Source organism: Pan paniscus, chromosome 13 (genome assembly GCF_029289425.2).
Source record: "Pan paniscus chromosome 13, NHGRI_mPanPan1-v2.0_pri, whole genome shotgun sequence".
Lineage (NCBI taxonomy): Eukaryota > Metazoa > Chordata > Mammalia > Primates > Hominidae > Pan > Pan paniscus.
The window spans coordinates 21,346,717-21,367,337 of NC_073262.2; the positions used below are offsets into that span (position 1 = coordinate 21,346,717).

Below are 20,621 nucleotides of genomic sequence, written 5' to 3' on the forward strand. Positions count from 1 at the left end.
AGGAAGTGCCCCCCAAAATATGCCTCTTTAGCTAAGGATTTTTTTTGAGCTAAAGGCAATTAAGCAGCAGCAGATGGAGGAAAGCTCTCGGCCCTCCGTTTGCCTAAAATCAGGACATATAATAGATTTACAAAGAGAAAAGGTATCCTGCCCACCTCTCTCCCAAGGAAAACAAAGGTTAATCACTGAAGACAACTTTAGACCTCTATCAGTCTGGAGACAGCACAAGAGAATCCACATTAACGAGTTTTACTAACTAGCCTTAGTATTCACTTTCCCACAAGTTGTCACCCTGAGAGATTTAGAGTTCATTTCCTTTGTCTTGTCACTTCTCTAAAATTTTACTGTTCTTTGTTGAGGATGCTACCTAATCTGGGGGAGTGAGGAGAATGAGAGAGAAAGGGGAAGAGGAGAGAGGGGAGAGAGTGAGGAATTGTTTCAAGGTGAGCAGGTCTATGTGAACCTGCCCCAGAAAGTCCGAGGAAACTGAGAGGCTGAAGAAAGAGGCTGACATATTCAGTTTCTTAGAAAGACATATTTAATAGGAACTTACAAACAGAAGCCATGTCTGTGTCTCAGGCTTTGGCAGGACAAGACAAGGGATCCACACACCACTACCCCCCAGACCCAGGGCTTTTACCACAGGGAAAGGGTGATCTGAAGGGATGTGTAGGGCAAGCAAAGTACAATAACATCAAGGTTGCTTGACCTAAGGTCAGGATTTATAGTAAGTACCTGTTCTTACACAGGGAATAGTAGATAACCTGGAAATCCTAGAGGCATCTTGAAACTGGGGCTAATGAGAAGTCAATATGGCAGATCAGTATCCAAGATGGAGTTGCTTTGGCCTCCACAGGAATAAAACAAACATAACAAAATGTTAACACAGGGAATCTGTGTGAAGAACATCCAGGAATTCTTTGTCTTGTTCTTGCAACTTGTCTATGAGTTTGAAATCATGTCAAAGTAAAAAAATTACATTGGATATAAAGCAATACCTTTGTCAAAACCAATGGAACTATACAAGAAATCTGCAGATTGCACCATATATAAATAACACTTCAATTAAAGTAATGAAACCTTATTTTAGATGTTTTCTCAAAGTTCGATGATTGGAACACTTCAATAATTAAAAACGGAGAAGAGAAACCCATTGAGGACATAACAGAATGAAGACTAACTTCATGCATACTTCTAGTTTGAAACAATCAACTAGCACCGCCGTTTCTGTGTCTGTGACCACAATTATCAGCAGCTCTCACGACTTCCTGCTGTACAGCCTCCGCTCCCCTCCCACCACACTTCCCCATGTGACCACCCCACAACCTCTGTGCTCAGCTGGGTACCACAATCAGCTACACTACACCCGCTTGCTAATCAACCTCCAAATACATAACCCCATTAACAACAAACCTAGATATTACTTTTAATTTAAAAAAAAAAAAAGAAGCCAAAAATGACGGTCACAATCCCTCATGAGGACACAGACTATTCAGTGAGAATCCTTGAGGGAGGCCCTCTGCAGATGCCAGGGCCCAGAACCGGGGCTCGCCCAGCACCTGGCTTGGAACCCAGGTTAATCTTTCAAAGTACTTTAGGATTTGTTAAAGATTATTATTAATGTCATAGTCAGCTATTTTAAAAAAATACTAGTAAAACAAAATGGCTTTCACATCTCATACCTTGCTTTAGAAATACGATAAATTCCTTGACAGTTTGGTCCAAATTCACTCCGTGATACACTACAGGTTTGAAATTGCGATGTTCAAAGGAACGGATGAGGCGAACTGTGATGGTCACTTCTCCAGGAGCCATGTGAAGAAATTCCTGTGGCAAGAGACATGAGAACCATCTAAATGAAGCCAGCTCACAGTTGTCTACCAGCACCTAGCCTGCATCTCTATCAGCTCTCTGGCACCAGCCCCCTCTTCCATGCTGCATGATCACTGACGGAGTTCCCAAACAGAAGCCAGGTTCCAGAGTCCCCAGAAGGGTCCCAGTGATTATACCCACCTATCCACTGCAATCCTGGACAGCTCTGTCACAATCACAGATGTTCTGACCAGCAGAAAACTGACAGAGTACAGAAGATGAACCAAAGTAACACAGGGGCATGTGTACGTGTGGAAGCAGAGAAGCAGGACGGCCGAACACAAACACACGGCAGACACACGCCTATTGTGGGTGCCCTACGTCCGTGGGCCCCTCAGCTGGCCCTGAGATGGAAGCACATTTACATTAGGATCAACTATCAACAGACAGCATTTCAATTTCATTAATGCTGCCAGATTTCAGGGCTGATTTAATTATATACGATGGTGTTACCGTCTTTCACATTACTAAAGTTGAGTATGTATAGTTCATCCTAAAACTAAGTACGAGGCACATGTACCAGGTCTTAATGTTATCTCATTTAATTCATTTAATTCTCTAAACAAAACATGAAGCATTTTGCCTCATGGTTTCGTGAGAGAATTAAATGAGATAACATTTTAAAGATGAGAAGACTGACTTGGAGAGATTGCATAAACTGCCCAAAATCATGAAGCTGGTAAATGATGGAGTCAGGATTCAAGCATCAATTTAATTCCAAAGTTCATGCTTTCTAATACACACACACACACACACACACACACACACACACAAATTGGAAAACCACCCCAAATTATTTCCTCCAAAAAATGTCTGCACAGTTGCCAATGTTTTTTTCATGCTTAAAAAATATTTTTGTTTTGAAATATTTTAAGCAAACAGTTAAAAAAAAAAAAGAACTTGCTACACTACCCTGTCAAATCTTAACATTCTGATGCATTCTGAATCTTTTAGGAAGAAAACACATCAGAAGCCCCATGTACCCTCCCCAATTCCATCAGCATTTTCTGCCCTGGGACGACAGAGCAGTGACTCGCACACACCATTCCAATACATAATTTTACACTCTAATTCATATCATTTGAATCTACAGAAAATAGACTATTATGCACAGCAATAACTACACTTTCTATATATTTTTTTAATCTTGTTTTGTTTTGTTTGAGACAGGGTCTCACTCTGTCACCCAGGCTGGTCTCCAACTCCTGGGCTCAAGTGATCCTCCTGCCTTGGCCTCCGGAAGTGCTAGAATTATAGGTGTGAGCCACCATGCCCAGCAACACTTTCTGTTATATATCAGCAATGCTTACATGCCAGATACTATTCTAAGTACTTAGCATTCATTAGATCATCGACTGCCCACTCACCTCCAATCACCCTGTGAGGTTGGTAAGATCATCTCATACAGAAAAAGTGAAACACAAATAGGCTGAAGTACTGTGCCCACAGATACACAGTATGGTTAACTTTACATACATGGTGTATTATAGGTAGCTTCCACAAGCCTTTCAGCATCGCTTTTCACTTATCTGTGTTGAAAGATGTAACTCTAACTCTCACATTCACTTTCTGAAGTATCAAAAACGCATTTGTTTTAAAGATACGAGCAGGGCATAGTTCTATCTAGTAGCACCTACTTTGTGCTACTTACAACTTTGCATGTAACTTTAAACCATAATATACAATAAAAGTAAGTACTAGAAAAAAATACCTGTAATACTGATAAATGTAAGGCAAGATATACAACATCACTAGTAGTCAGGGAAATTCAAAATAACAATGAGACATATCACTCATCTAACTGATAAATTACAAAGTCTAACAATACCTACTATTGGCAAGGGTAGAGAACAATGAAAACCTCATCAGTGACGGCAGGGACTTAAAGGAGCAGTACTCTTGGAGACAATTAGGCGATCTTTAGTAAAACTGAAGATACATATACCTTTTGATCCTACAATTTCATTCATACATAGGTACCCTAAGGAATCTCACATATATATACAAGGAGGAACCATAAAATAACATTAATAGCAGTGTAATTTTTTAACTGCAAAAACTGGAAACAACTGTCCATCAACAGCAGAATAGATAAGTAAAGGATGGTGTACTCATATGATAGAATATGACAAGCAATAGAAATGAATGGATTGAACTACAAGCATTAAACATGGATAAATCTCAAAAATACTACCACGAGTGGAAAAAAGCAAGCTGCAGAAGAATCAGAGCATCCTGTACTATCATTTATACAAAGTTCATAAACATAGTCTTTATTTCGTTTGATAGGAGACAACTGGCCAGGCGCAGTGGCTCACCCCTGTAATACCTGCACTTTGGGAGGCCGAGGTGGAAGGATCATTTGAGGTCAGGAGTTCGAGACCATCCTGGCCAACATGGTGAAACCCAGCTTCTAATAAAAATTAAAAAAATTAGCCAGGCATGGTGGCGGGTTCCTGAAATCCCAGCTACTCTGGAGGCTGAGGCAGGAGAATCACTTGAACCCAGGAGACGGAGGTTGCGGTGAGCAGAGATCGTGCCACTGCACTCCAGTCTGGGTGCCAGAGCAAGACTCGGTCTCAAAAAACAAAAAAGAAAAAAAAAAAAGAAAGGAGACAATTATCTGGGGTGTAGGAAGAATTATGTACTTGGGAAGGAATAAATTGGGGCTTCAATTATATTAGTAACATTTTATATCTTAAAAGGATGTTAGGTATATGGGTTTTTTGTTTGTTTGTTTGTTTTTGCGATGGAGTCTCACTCTGTCGCCAGGCTGGAGTGCGGTGGCGCCATCTTGGCTCACTGCAACGTCCCTCTCCCAGGTTCAAGCAACTCTCCGGCCCTCAGCCTCGTCAGCCTCCTGAGTAGCTGGGACTACAGGTGCGCGCCACCAGGTCCGGCTAATTTTTGTATTTTTAGTAGAGATGGGGTTTCACCATGTTGGCCAGGCTGGTCTTGAACTCATGACCTCGGGTGAACCGCCTGGCTCGGCCTCCCAAAGTATATCATTCTTTATGCCTTTTAGTATGTCTGGAATATTTTATAACATACACAAGCAAGTCACATTAATTTGGCCTGGAAAGTGTCTCTGAATCTTATAAGCATGTTTTGTGGTTAATGAGTTTAACAAATCTTTTCACAATTTCAATATTAGTTACTTCACTATTTCCTATTAAATCTGGCTTACAATGCTTCTCAGAAAACCGGATCCCAGAATCTACCACATAATAGTTCAGCAAATACCTACAAAATTAAAATTTAAAATATACTGAAGTATTCAATAAGGAATAGCTCTTCAGAAAGAGACATATAGAAGCCTCTTGTATTTTAGAAGCAGTGTTGACAGGTTTGCTAAAGCTATGACCACGTCTCCCCCTTCTCACCACCTAAAACAACAAAAAAGCCCTCCCATACACATGCATATGCACACACCTACACCTACACACACACATACACACACACACACACACACTGGGAAGCCCTGGAATGCAGCCCAGTGTCCCTAAGAACCTAGAGTTGGACAGATTTAACTTAAAGATCAACTCTGCTTCTTAGCTGCAACTGTCTGATATATAAATAAGAATTCCTTAAAAAGCTGTTCCCTGTTAGCCAGGCGTGGTGGCACATGCCTGTAGTCCCAGCTACTCGGGAGACTGAGGCAGGGAGGTGGAGGTTGCAGTGAGCTGAGATTGCGCCACTGCACTCCAGCCTGGGCAACAGAGTGAGACTCCATCTCAAAAAACAAACAAACAAAAAAAAAGTCGTTCCATTAATTTAAGAAATTAACATACATAAAACACAATTCCTCACACACAGGATCTCAATAAGTAGTAGCTGCTTTTATCATTATTATTCTATTTAGATTAAAATAGGTTTGGGTATAAAGACAGCCTATATAAGCAGCAGATAAAGATAAATTCCCAGATGTAATGAAGCAAAGGCTGGGCAGGCTGGCACTTGCATTCCTCATGAAACTGTTTTTCACAATTACAGGTTTGTTATTTTCACTTAATAAAAAGCTGCCCACGTGCTGTACTTAAATAGTTGAACTTTTCCATTTAAAACCCCAAAATTTGTGTTATATCTAATTTTGGACAACTATTGCCATCTTTCTTTTATGTGCTTCAATTTATACTTAGTAACAAAACAATAGCTACTATCAGAAGGACCGTTATCTAATTTGCCTTAAGGACAGTGGGACATAGGCTTGTTTGCCTAGAGGAGCTGCCTCAGCTTAGAAGACTAACCTTACAGATAATAAAATCTGACATTTTTCCCAGAAAGTTTGGCCTAGTTTTTTAAAAAAGTGAATCTGATCAATTTTTAAAAGTATTCCTCAAATGAAAAGGCAGAGAAGCCAATAAAAATAAACTTCAGGATAAATTAATTAAAAATATTCAAGGATATAAAAGATTTAAATAAATGAAATGATAGACAGTGTCCTTAACTACAAAGGTTCAAAGTAGTAAAGAAATCAAGTCTCCCTAAATTGACCCATTGAATAAAATCCCAATCAAAATAAAAAAGAGCTGTTTGGGAATCTTGACACAAATAATTCTAAAATCCATCTAGAAGAATCTGTGAGCTTTGTCAGCAAAGTCATAAAACAACAAAAAAGAAAAGAGACCAGTGACACCAATTATTAAAACACATTATAAAGCAACTGTTATATAGGAAAATGCTTGTTTGATTTTCATAATTTTACAAAATCCAATAACAACTATTTTAAATGCAAAATCAAGCCACGGTAATATAAAATCGGATACTGGAGCAGAAATAGATGGACAAATCTGTGAAATCTAACAGAGAAGTCAGACTTAAGATTATAGAAAATTTAATATAAGATGAAAGTGGCATCTCAAATTAGTGGGGAAAAGATAGTTTCCTTAATAAATGGCATTGAGAAAACTAATAATGGATTTGGGGAAAAGTAACAATGGATTCTTATCTCACTCCTTATACAAAATAACGTGTCCATGAAACAAATATTTAACTATAAAATCATGAAGAGGCACCAGAAGAAAATAGGTACATATTTTTATAATCTTAAGATAGGAAAAGCTCTAAGCAAAGACAAAGCAGCAATCATCAAGGAAAAGACTGAAAGTTGTAACAACATAAAAATATAAAAAGAGACCAATATCCTAATAGAAACAAGGATAAAGGTAATTAATAGGCAACTGGCTAAACTTAAGCCAATAATGTGAAAAGATCAGCTTTACTTCCAACTAAAGAACTGAAAGAGAAACAGTTATCAATTTTGCCATCAGACTGGTATAATAAGAAAAATTGAAAACTGGCCAACCAGTGTTGGCAAGGATATGGAGAAACAAATATTTTTTTATAAACAACTGGCAAGAACATAAAATGAAACAGCCTATCTGGAGGTGAGTGGGTAATCTGTACCAAAATTTTAAATTTGTCTACCCTTTGATATGGCAATTTCTTTTCTAATAATTCACCCTGAGAAGAGAATCATATCAATTATTTTATAAACCCATGAGTTCATAATGACACTTTTTTAAAAAGCTGGTCATTCTGGAGGCTAACAAGGCACTAATTTGTTTTTCTGAAAAGTGGCTTTCCAAGCGAAGGTTGGTAGAAATAAGAAGTCAAACATTTTACCCTTCCTTTCTTGTACAGACAGTATTTCAGCGTTATCAAATAGCTGATGAAAAAAAGTTTCTTCTTTATAGAAGAATTACAGCTAGAAAGTACTAAAAGAATAAAATTTTGGCCAGGTGCGGTGGCTCACGCCTGTAATCCCAGCACTTTGGGAGGCCGAGGAGGGCAGATCACAAGGTCAGGAGATCGAGACCATCCTGGCTAACACGGTGAAACCCCGTCTCTACTAAAAATACAAAAAATAAGCCAGGCGTGGTGGCGGGCGCCTGTAGCTACTCAGGAGACTGAGGCAGGAGAATGGCGTGAACCTGGGAGGCAGAGCCTGCAGTGAGCAGAGATCGTGCCACTGCACTCCAGCCTGGGCGACAGAGTGAGACGCCATCTCAAAAAAAAAAAAAAAAGAATAAAATTTTAAAATCCTAATTTACATACCTATCAGGATGGCTAAAATAAAACACAGCAATAGCCCCAAATGTTGGTGAGGGTGGAGAAATTCACATACATTGCTGGTAGGAATGTAAAATGGTACTAGTCAGTCTGAAAAAAGAATACGGCAATTTCTCACAAAACTAAACATACCCATTATATAACCCAGTAATTGCATTCTTGGGCATTCATGCTAGAGAAACAAAAAGTTATGTAGACACAAAAACCTGTATATGAGTGTGCACAGCATATCCATGTGTAATACCCCAAAACTGGGAAACAATCCAAATGCCCTTTAACATATGAATGGTCAGGCAAACTGCAGTATATCCATATCATGAAATACTAGTCAGTAATAAAAATAAATAAATTATTGATACAGGCAACAATCAGGGTGAATCTCAAGGGAATCAAGCTGAATGAAAAAAGGCAGTCTCAAAAGGTTGCATACTGTATAATTCCATTTTTATGTCATTCTTGTGATGACAAAATTACAGAAATGAAGAATGCATTAGGGTGTTGCCAGGGGTTAGGGGAAGAGGGGGAAAGAGGTGTCATGTCTGTGGCTATTAAAGGGTAAAATGAGAGATCCTTGTGGTGGAAATGTTCTGATTCTTGACTGTAGTGTTACCCATTTTTATCTACATGTGATATAACTGCACAGAACTAAATGCATACACACACAGGCATACACATATATACACACACAAGTGTATATAAAACTAGTGAAATCTAAATGAGGTTCATTGCTTGTATCAATTTCAATTTCCCGGCTGTAAAATCGGACTATACTCAAGCAATATGTTGCCAATGGGGGAAAGTGGATGAAGGGAAATGGGATCTCTGTATTATTTCCTACATCTACATGTGAATCTACAATTATCCCAAAATAAAAAAATTCCAAAAATTATCATTCTGAAAACTCTAATGAAATGAGTGTAGGTGATGATCATAAAGCGGTGTTAAAACCATCAGGTAAGACTGATGGGGAACTTCAGCATGGGTACATCTGGGGCTGACAACACCTGAACTGCATAATCAACATTAGTGAATGAGTCGAGCCTCCAGATCTCATTCCCAGTTTATCAGCTATGACAGGGTATGGAAGAACATGTTAAATGACACCACAAGGAGGCCATCAGCCAAGTTCAGATGGTGGAAAATTGTACTGGAGAAATGACTCGATTTCTTCAACAAATGGCATGAGAAATAAAGAAAAGAGAGGAAGGCTATATATATTAAAAGAGACTTAAAAGAGCTGATCTCAACGGATGCAACATTTAGTCTTTGTATGGATCCTAATTTGTATATTAGATGATATTAGGAATTAATGTTAATTCTGTTTATATGATATTATGGTTGTGTTTTTAAGTCCTTATCTTAAAAGACTGAGGAATATACAGGTGAAATGATGACCTGTATTTGCTTTCAAATACCCTAGCAGAGGAAAAACAATTATAGAAGCGTAGATTAAAAAAAGAATAGTAGTGACCAAGCATGGTGGCCCACGCCTGTAATCCCAGCACTTAGGAGGCCGAGGCAGGAGGATCACTTAAGCGCAGGAGTTCAAGACCAGCCTGGGCAACATATCGAGACCTCATCTCTCCAAAAAAAATTTTTTAATTAGCTGAGTGCAATGACCTCAGCTAATTAACCTTTTTATCTTGAAATAATTGTAGATTCACACGTAGATTTGGGAAATAATACAGCGCTCCCATTTCCCTTCATCCGCTTTCCCCCACTGGCAACATCTTGCTTGAGCATAGTCGATTTTACAGCCAGGAAATTGACATTGATACAAGCAATGGACATCTATAATCCTAGCTACTTGGGAGGCTGAGGCAGAAAGATCACTTGAGCCAGAAGTTTGAGGCTGCAGTGAGCTATGTACTGTGCTCCACACCACTACTCTCCAGCCTGGGCAACAGGACAAGGCTCTGTCTCAAAAAAAAAAAAAAAAAAAAAATACTACACCATTGTTAACTGTTGAAGTTGGTTATGTATGAAATCTCATATACTATTCCATTTGTAAATGCTTGACATTTTTCATAATAAAAACATTTTGCAAGAAGACTATAAGTGCGCAAAGGTGTACATTCAAAGATTTTCTTTCACTGAAATGTTTATAACAGTTAACAAAATTAGAATCCACTTAAATGTCCAACAGTAAAGAAATGGTTAAGTAAATTATGCCACACAGTAAAACAAAATACCCTGCAGCCATTAAAGGGTGATATGGATGTATGGATACCAACTTTGAAAGATGGCCATGACATACCAGTGAGTAAAAAAACAACTTAGGCTGGGCACAGTGGCTCACGCCTGTAATCCCAGCACTTTGGGAGGTCAAGGCGGGTGGATCACCTGAGGTTAGGAGTTAGAGACCAGCCTGACCAACATGGTGAAACCCTGTCTCTACTAAAAGTACAAAATTAGCCAGGTGTGGTGGTGCGCGCCTGTAATCCCAGCTACTCGGGAGGCTGAGGAAGGAGATTCGCTTGAACCGGGGAGGCAGAGGTTGCAGTAAGCCAAGATTGTGCCACTGTACTCCAGCCTGGAAGACAAGAGTGAAACTCTGTCTTAAAAAAAAAAAGAAAAGAAGTTAAAGGGCTTGGTGCCGTGGCTCACACCTGTAATGCCAGCACTTTGGAAGCCCAAGGTGGGCAGGTTGTTTGAGTCCAGGAGTTCAACAGACCAGCCTGGGCAACATGGTGAAACCCCCTGTAGTTGCGGGGCTGAGGTGGGAGGATCGCTTCAGCCTGGGAGGCAGAGGTTGCCAAGAGCCAAGATTGCACCACTGCACTCCAGCCTGGGAGACAAAGCCAGACCCTGGTCTCAAAAAAACAAAACAAAACAAAAATTAGAAAATTGCCTGTGTACAGTATCACTGCATGTTTGTAATGTAGGTGTGTTACATGTGAACATAAGCATGGAGAGATGTCCAGAAAAGCCTTTACCAAAACATTAACAGTGGCTGTCTCTGAGGGGCAGAAATCCAAGAGACTGTTACTTGTTTTATATACTTTTTAATATTGTTTGATGTTTTACCAATCATGTGTTTTTAAATTAAGCTATTTCCAGTATACTTATATTTTCACTTTTCTGATATATGTGTATGCATCAACAATAAGTTATTTTTAAAACTCAGCTATTTCCATTTCTTTTTAAGAAGGAAGAGACAACAGAACAAAGCAAACAATACCAAACTTACAGAGTACTGGAAAGGAGGGAAAGGCTAGGAACTTAGTTATACTCCTGCTATGTACCAAGGAACACCAAATAAATCCAAACAGCATTCGGAGGCACCAGAAGCAGGTCACACGCCCAGAGGAGTCTGAACTTGTCCCGCTGCCTCTTCAGTGGTATACGTCAACATCAAAATCTGCTTTTAACATATCCCTCCAGTCACAATGACAGCTCACAGTTCCCCACACCCACCACGCTGTTGCCAAGCCTCTACCACACCTCTCCAGCCCCAGCTTCTCTCCAAAATCCCTCCGCCCCTCACCCTCTTTGCTTTCCCACAGAGGCTCCTTCAAGACCCAGCTCAGGGGGCTATCTTCTGCAGGACACCTTTGAGCTGGGCTCCTCCTCTCCCCCAGGCTGAGCCATGGGTCCCCTCTGTATGCTGTAACACCCATCACTCGATGTCGATGTCATCTGTTTTAGAGGTCTGGCCCACAAGCTCTTTAAGGGAAAGAATGCTGTATGGTCCGTTTTTGTAGACCCAACAGCTTGTGTAGCGTGAGGCACCTCAGAAGCCCCATAAATGTTCTTTTTAAAATTGTTAATTCTGTGTAGAGCTAGGGTCTATGTTGTCCAGGTGGGTATTGAACTCCTGGGCTCAAGCAATCCTCCTGCATTAGCTTCCCAAAGCACAGGATTACAGGTGTGAGCCACCACGCCCCGCCCACACCCCCCCCCCCCCACCGTCCCGCGTAAATGTAGAACTAATGAGCAGTTAAAGGGAGGGAAAAAAACCTGATTTCTTCCATTTCCTAAGAACACACAAACATGGCAATCTTGCACTAGAGACACAGGACCCAAGAAAATGTTTGAGATGTGGAAAAAAAATCAAAATTAATATTAATTATATATTTATAATATGTAACAGTTCAACAGCAACTTGATTCTATTCATAATTATATATGTTAGATTTAATGTAGGATACGTGTATATTTCAACACATAAGACCCAGGTGGTACTTTGAAAAGTAAGAGTGCCTAGGGCTTAGGAAGGTCTTTAAACCTCCCTGCCTAAAAAACCTGTAGTTCTAGCTAGTAACTTACTCAGCTAGTTTGGGGCAATGCAGAAAAGCCCATATGCAAAGCAAAACAAAGCTCTTACAAACAAAGCAAACACAAAACTTCCATAGGAACTGCCTTGCATGGAAGTCCCAGTTCGCTGGCCAGTAACCTCTGCATCAGAGCAGCCCAGCACCCTCCCCTCTGCAGCTGCTTTTTTGGTCCAAGCTGCAAGGATGGTGAGGAGGGAAGCATAGCTTGGAAGCTTTGAGACCCCATAGATGAGATGGGCCTTCAGCCTTCAGTCCTGGAGCCTGTGGTGGAAATTCAGCAACCAGGCAAAGCCAGAACAAGCTCAATGCAACGCTCCTTAACTTGCCCAGTGGTTCCCCTTCCCAAGCTGGCTGGTCTCCCCAGGGCAGAGCTCTAAGCTGCAGAGTTATAAACCAGCAGGCGCAGGCTTCTGGATGAAAAACTAGGCACCACACATAAAAGCTAAGAGCCGAGCATCCAGATAAGCACAAAACACCCACAAGATACTTGATTGTTGATGTTACACTGATCTCTGTCAGCTCAAAAAAAAACATCACTACAGTTGATTCTGGTTGTTGGTAGTAGTTATGGTTTATAAAGTTGGCTGTGAACACTGAATTAGCAAATCCTGAACCACTGCTCCTAGGGGAACTACAGGATTAGGGTCTCGTGAGCTCGACTTCACATTTTGGCAAATGATCAATACATAATCTTGTTTCATGCATGTTTCTGTTGAAAGAGACATTTATTATGTGTTGCTAATTCATCAGCATTGAACTCACAGCCAACACCACTCACAGCCTGCCTGAACAAAGCTTATCTAACACAATATTTAATATTTTCTCCATAAGGCATATCACAGCCTTCCTGCGCCTAGGAACACTTGACTGCACGTCTGCGCTATGCTTGGGGGACATTTTAAATAGCAGAATCACCAACAGAAAAGCATTAAAATGAAAAAAACATGGCAATAAATAGTCCACAAACTGGTCACTTGTTTACAATATAAGAGCTGAAACAAGAAGGCAGAGCGACTGGGCACGGTGGCTCACACCTGTAATACTAGCACTTTTGGAGGCCCAGGCGGGAGGATCACTTGAGTCCAGGAGTTTGAGATCAGCCTGGGCAACATAGCAAGACTCTGTCTCTACAAAAAAAAATACCAAAATTAGCTGGGTGTGGTAATGTGTGCCTGTAATCCCAGCTACTCAGGAGGCTGAGGTAGGAGGATCCCCTGAGCCTGGGAGGCAGAGGTTGCAGTGAGCCAAGATTGCACCACTATACTCCAGCCCCAGCCTGGGCAACAGAGCGAGATCCTGTCTCAAAAAAAAAAAAAGCAGAGTGTTGTCTTCTTTGACTTCAGCTGGGAATGTATTGAGTGACTCAAAATTTTCACTGCTCTGCACATGTCCAAGAATGACCAAGAAAGTGCCATGAATATTGCTTTTGGGGTTACAAATAAATGTTAGTATGTAGGTGAATTTGCAAATACAGAATCTGAAAATAATTAGGATTGACTGTACTACCTAAAAAACCCGGTATATATGCCTTATGGTATTCGAAGAAAGCATCTTCTTGACTTTTTTGTAAGAGAATGGAATCCAAAATGAGCTATTAGAAGCTTTAAGGGTAGGAAAAGCACTCAGGCACTAAGGCAGTTAACATGGAGAAGACCCTATAACCGCTTGCGCACTGACTGACCTTCCGTCATGCCACACGCAGGTTTCCAAGAAATTATGCTTATGACCAGAATTTTAACAAACTCCTAGAGAGAATCATTTTGAAAAACCAAAATATTTTATAAAGCATATATACTCCCTAAATTTAAGTACTGTAAAATTACACTTGTCATATATCAACTTTGCTTTAAAGTTTGTCTTATCCAAATGAAAAAGGTACAACTTTCAAAAAGGGAAGGTTCTAACCACTGTTCAATTAAATTTGGCCTAAAGCTGCCTCCACAGGTAATGAACTGCACCCTATCTTACTATGTAAACAAGCTGCAACCTAACCTGCAAGTGTATTCTTGGAATAAGTAACTGAGTCTCAGCCAATCACAGCAGCCAAACTTTCAGCCAATACAGGCTGCAAACTGCCAAAACATGTCAAAATAAGGCAAAAGCCAAGCTGTAGCCAGTCAGACTATTTCGGTCTCTCACTTCTGTTTTCTGTCTATAAATACCACCTGCTGGGTATTTATAGACAGAAAATACTGTTGCTGGTTAGAGCTCTCTGAACCTTTACTGGTTCAGATGCTGCCTAATTCATGCATTGTTTCTTTACTCAAATAAATGCTGCTAAATTGAATTTGTCAAAAGTTTTCCTTTTAACACCAGATTCTCTCTCTCATTATAGACAGGTTATATATAGAGAGAGAGTGTATTAGAGTGATTACATATACATACCTACGTATGTATGTATATGTAATCATGCTAAATGCTTAATTCTCCTCAAGATTTAGGAACCAGTATCACAGGGCAGAGAGTCCATCACCTTCCTTTTAAAACAAATAAATCAATAAAAAGAATATATGAAATACAGTTGTTACTGTTCTTTTATGTGAGGAAACTAAATTGGCAAAGGTGAGCAGATATAAAAGGAGAAAGAGCAGGAAATTGTTAAGAAGAAAATCACTGAATATGCAAATGATTCTGAAACTGCCCTTAATGATTTTGGAGTAAATAATCCTTAAGTACAATTAAATAGCATTCAAATATGTCATTTTATCAAAAAAAAATGTTGTTTAAGGCCAGGGGTGATGTGGGGGAGCCTAAATTATTTTTATTATCCTTCTTAAAAAGACGGAACACCTAGCATACTGTTAGTAGATGAATGATAAATGCTCACCATTTACAGAAAATTTAACCTTGGCAAATTAATAACTTTATATTAATTTCAGTTTAAGTTTAGAAGAATGACAAATTAAAATTAATTCGCACTTAGGACTATGACTAAAAGTAAAATGTTAATTGCATTTTAATCTACTCTGGCCTACTTCAAAAGCATAATTTTAACTCTTGGATGGAAAACGAAATTTTTCTTCTAAAAATAGATTTCGGTAACAATGAAATACCAAGAGCTGGACATTATAATAAAAAGAAAAAAGGTAACAAGAATTTTCTTTTTTTTTTTTTTTTTTGAGAGTCTCGCTGGAGTCTTGCTCTGTCACCCAGGCTGGAGTGCAGTGATGCGATCTCAGCTCACTGCAACCTCTGCCTCCCATGTTCAAGTGATTCTCCTGCGCAGCCTCCAGAGTAGCTGGGACTACGGGCACACGCTGCCACGCCCGGCTAATTTTTGTAGTTTTAGTAGAGATGGGGTTTCACCATGTTGAGCAGGCTAGTCTCGAACTCCTGATCTTAGGTGATCCGCCCGCCTCAACCTTCCAAAGTGCTGGGATTACAGCTGTGAGCCACCACGCCCAGCCCCAAGAATTTTCTTTTTAGGACAGACTGGAGAAAGGGTGGGAAAAGGATTGGGAGAGGCTGGCTGAAGGTACAGTTGAAATTAAATAGGAGGAATCAGTTCTGGCGTTCTACGGTTAACAGTACATTACAAAATAGCTAGAAGAGAGATTTTTAAATATCCTCACCACAAAGAGATAAATGCATGAGGCAATGGTCACACTAAATACCCTGATTTGCTCATTCTACAACTTATATATGTATTGAAACATCAAATTGTGCTCCCCAAATATGTACAATTACGTGTCAATTAAAGAATCTGCTTTAAATGTTTTCAAAAGCATATTTTTTTAAAATATGAAACTCAGCATTTATAAACTACATTAATGGCAGGGCACGGTAGCTCACGCCTGTAATCCCAGCACTTTGGGAGGCTGAGGAAGGCAGATCACTCATGGATCACTTGAGGTCAGGAGTTCGAGACCAGCCTGGCCAACATGGTGAAACCCCGTCTCTACTAAAAATACAGAAAAATATTAGCCGGGCGTGGTGGCACGCTCCTGTAAGCCCAGCTACTGGGAGGTTGAGGCACGAGAATCGCTTGAACCAGGAGGTGGAGGTTGCAGTGAGACAGGATCACACCACTGCACTCCAGCCTGGGAGACAGTGTGAGGCTCTGTCTCAAAATATAAAAATTTTTTTTAAAAAACCCTACATTTATAAACTAGGACTATATGAGGGTTAAATAACATTTGAAAACTTCTTGGCATTTTTTTGTTGTTGTTTAGCTGCATAATACAAATGAAAGCACCATTATTCTAGAAGAGTTGGTTAAATCATCTTTCACTGACAGAACTTTTGAGAAAGATATTTTCAACATATTCATTTATAAATGATTTCAAAGTCTTCAACCTCAGCCATTTTTTAGATAGGTCAAAAAAATAAAATCTTCCACCTCTAGGGGTTTAGGTAACACAATAGGTACAAGATAAATTTTAGCTAATCTGCTGACTGGCACATGCTTCTCCGTGCTGTAACTGCTTTATTGCATAATGACATTAGCAGCTGACCTTCCCTGAGGAAGAACCATAATCAGTTCCAAATAAATATATCCTTGATTACTGTTCACATCTAGAATACACCACCCACTGACAAATCAACATCTACAATTCCTCAGACCTGCCATTATGACCTTGAATCTGGAGCAAATGCACAAAACCATAATTCGTTTTCTCTGCTCAAGATATGCAAGACTCTCCATAAACCATTCTGGACAGTTGAGTTTTCCCAAGGGTTGGAGACTTAACCATTTAGAAAGAATATTTCATACACTTTCTTAAACAAGGTATACTGGGTATAAATTCTATTTTTCTTGATTTGCAACCAACCATCAGTGAGAATATTAATCCTTGTACTGTGGTTGGGAGACATTTCTCCATGGGTCTCTCACACGTCTGCGTGTCTTAGAAGCAGAGGGGCTGGCTGCTTTCATTCTGAACTATCTTTCAAGGATATGTACATAGCGAACAGCTTAGAAAGACAGAGACAGTATCTCCCACCAGACTGTCCAGTACCGTGAAGACATCTCACTCCAGGGTAAGGCTGGGCAGGTTTGCTTGCAGCCCTTTATAAAGAATTTGATTTACCTAAACCTGGGGTTCTACAGCTGTGACATAAACCCACTGCACATGCAGTAGCAACTGAGCTACTCTGATTGCCCCTGTGGGACCTATAGGGAGGAGGAATGAAATAAACTCCTCCTGTCAGTGGTGGCATTAGATTCTCATAGGAGCGTGAACCCTATTGTGAACTGAGCACATGAGGGATCTAGGTTGCATGCTCCTTATGAGAATCTAATGCCTGATGATCTCAGATGGGACAGTTTCAACCCAAAACCATCCCCCTACCACCCCATCCATGAAAAAATTGTCTTCCATGAAACCGGTCCCTGCTGCCAAAAAGGTTGAGGACTGCTGCTCTACAACACCATCCACCGAACAGGATGTAATGGACATTTATAGAACACCCCACTAATGACTGCAAAATACACATACTTTTCAAGTATCCACAAAATAGATGCCAAGATGTCCATATCCTGCACCACAGGAAAAAACCATGACGAGTTTGAAGAAGTGAAATTAAACAATGTGTTCTCTGACCATAGTGGAATCAAATTAGAAATCAGAAACAGGAACCTACCAGGAAAGTCTTCAAACACTTGGAAACTAAGCAACAGACTACTAAACAAGCCCTGGACCAAAGAGGAAGTCTCAAAGGAAACTAAGGCCAGGTTTGGTGGCTCTCAGTTGTAATCCCAGCACTTTGGGAGGCTGAGGTGGGCAGATCACTTGAGGTCAGGAGTTCCAGACCAGACTAGCCAACATGATGAAACCCCAACTCTACTAAAAATACAAAAATCAGCTGGGCTTGATGGCAGGCACTGTAATCCCAGCTTCTCAGGAGGCTGAAGCAGGAGAATCGCTTGAACCCAGGAGGGAGAGGTTGCAGTGAGCTGAGATCACTGTTCTCCAGCCTGGGTGACAGAGCGAGACTCTGTCTCAAAAAAAAAAAAAAGGAAACTAAAAATACACTGAACTGAATGAAAGTGGGACACAGTTAAAGCACTGTGAAGAGGAAAATGTATAGCACTGTGAAGAGGAAAATGTATAAATGCATAAATTAAATGAGAAAAAGTCTCAAGTCAATAATCTAAGCTCCCACCTCAAGAACCTAGAAAATCAAGAGCAAAACAAACCGAAAGCAAGCAGAAGGAAAGAAATAATAATGAGTGGAAATCAATACAATTGAAAACAGAAAAACAATAGAAAATCCATGAAAAAAGAGCTGGTTTTTTGAAAAGATTTTTTAAACACTGACGAATCTTGAGCAAGACCAGCTAGGAAAAAAAAAAGAAGGCACAAATAACCAATATTGGGAATGAAATGAAGAACATCATTACAGGCTCTGCAAATAGCAAAAGGATAATAAGGGAATACTATGAACTAATTACATACATACATTTCACAGCACAGACAAAATGGACCAATTTCTTAAAAAACTAAAACTACCACCACTCACCAATATGAAATAAACAATATGAATAGCCCTATAACTATTAAGGAAATTAAATTCATAATTTAAGAACTCCCAAGAAAGAAATCTCTATAAGAACCCGATGAGGTGCCTGGAAAAAAGGAAGGAAGGAAGGAGAAAAGAAATCTCCAGTCCTAGAAGGTTTCACTAGAGAACTCTACAAAACATTTAAAGAATTAACATCAATTGTACACAACCTCTTTCAGAAAAGGGAAAAGGAACATTTCCTCATTCATTTTATGCAGCTAGTTTTTCCACAATAAAGCCAGACAAAGCCATTACTAAAAAAAAGACAACAGACCAATATCCCTTATGAATATAGACATGAGAATCCTTAGTAAGACATTAGCAAATAGAATTTAGCAATACATAAAAATAATTATACACCCTGACCAAGTAGTTTTTTCCAGAGAAGCAAGGTTTAATATTTGAAAATCAATCAATGTAATCCACCAAATTAACAAGCTAAAGAAAAATCACATGATCACATCAAGTGATACAGAAAAGGCACCTGACAAACTTCAATGGAGACTCAACATCCACTGACAATAAGGACTCTCAGAAAAACAAGAAAAGAGGGGAACATCTCAATTTGATAAAGAGCATCTACAAAAAACAAACCAAAAAAAAAAAAAACTAGAGCTAACATTAGACTTCATGATGAAAGACTGAATGCTTTCCCCCTAAGATCAGGAACAAGGAAAGATAGCCATTCTCACCATTCTTATTCAACATGCTGCTGGAAGTTCTAGCCAGTGAAACAAGGCAAGACAAGGAAATAAAAGGCAAAGAGATGAGAAAGGAAGAAATAAAACTGTCCCTATTTGCAGATGACATGATTATCTACACAGAAAATCCCAAGAATTCTCAAAAACCAAAAAAATCTGGAATTAATGAATTTGGCAAAGTCACAGGATACAAAATAAACATGCAAAACCAACTATATTTCCAAAAAGTAGCAATGAACACATGGAACACAATATACAATATAAATACAAATACAAAATACAATAACATTCACAATCACTCAAAAACAAGTATTTAGGTGTAAATCTAACAAAACATGCACAACAATATTGAAATTAGGCCAATTAATAACACTGCAATGGCATCTAAGTTTTTAAGTGACAGGAGGAGTTGTTAGTCTCTCATTTTAAATCAAAAGTTAGAAATGATTAAGCTTAGTGAGGAAGGCATGTCAAAAGCCAAGATAGGTTGAATGCTAGGCCCCTTGCACCAAACAGCCAAGTTGTGAATACAAAGGAAAAGTTATTGAGGAAATTAAAATGCTATTACAGTGAACACACAAATGGTAAGAAAGCAAAACAAATGGCTCACGCCTGTAATCCCATCATTTTGGGAGGCCTAGGTGGGTGGATCACCTGAGGTCAGGAGTTCAAGACCAGCCTGACCAACATGGAGGAACCCCTGTCTCTACTAAAAATACAAAAATTAGCTGGGAGTCGTGGTGTGCATCTGTAATCCCAGCTACTCAGGAGGCTGAGGCAGGAGAATCACTTGAATCCAGGAGGTGGAGATTGCAGTGAGCCGAGATTGCACCACTGCACTCCAGCCTGGGTGACAGAGGGAGACTCTGTCTCAAAAAAAAAAAAAAAAAAGGCAAAACAGCCTGTCGCTGATATGGAGAAAGTCTGAGTGCTCTGGATAGAAGGCCAGACCACCCACAACATTTCCTTAAGCCAAAGCCTAATCCAGAGAAAGGCCCTAACACTCTTCAATTCTATGAAGGCTAAGAGAGGTGAGAAAGCTATATAAGAAGAGTGAAGCTAGCAGAGGTTGGTTCATGATGTTTAAGGAAAGAAGCAGTCTCCATAACAAAAAAAGTGCAAAATGAAGCCTCAAGTGCTGATGTAGAAGCTGCACCAAGTTATCCTGAAGATCTAGCTAAGATTGATGAAGCTGG

At 39.7% G+C, this 20,621-nt stretch overlaps 1 protein-coding gene across 12 annotated transcripts in view; it reads right to left on the reverse strand.

The window, feature by feature from the left end:
* C13H2orf76 (chromosome 13 C2orf76 homolog) overlaps positions 1-20,621 on the reverse strand; it is an 85,226-nt gene that overhangs the window by 56,546 nt on the left and 8,059 nt on the right. For all 12 annotated transcript variants that reach the window (XR_004670085.3, XR_004670084.3, XR_004670083.3 and 9 more), the window contains one exon: positions 1,683-1,827. Coding sequence is in view for 5 of the 12 variants with exons in the window: in XM_034953937.3 (XP_034809828.1) it covers positions 1,683-1,827 (145 nt within the window). In the remaining 7 variants the exon portion in view is untranslated. The remainder of the gene's footprint in view (positions 1-1,682; positions 1,828-20,621) is intronic.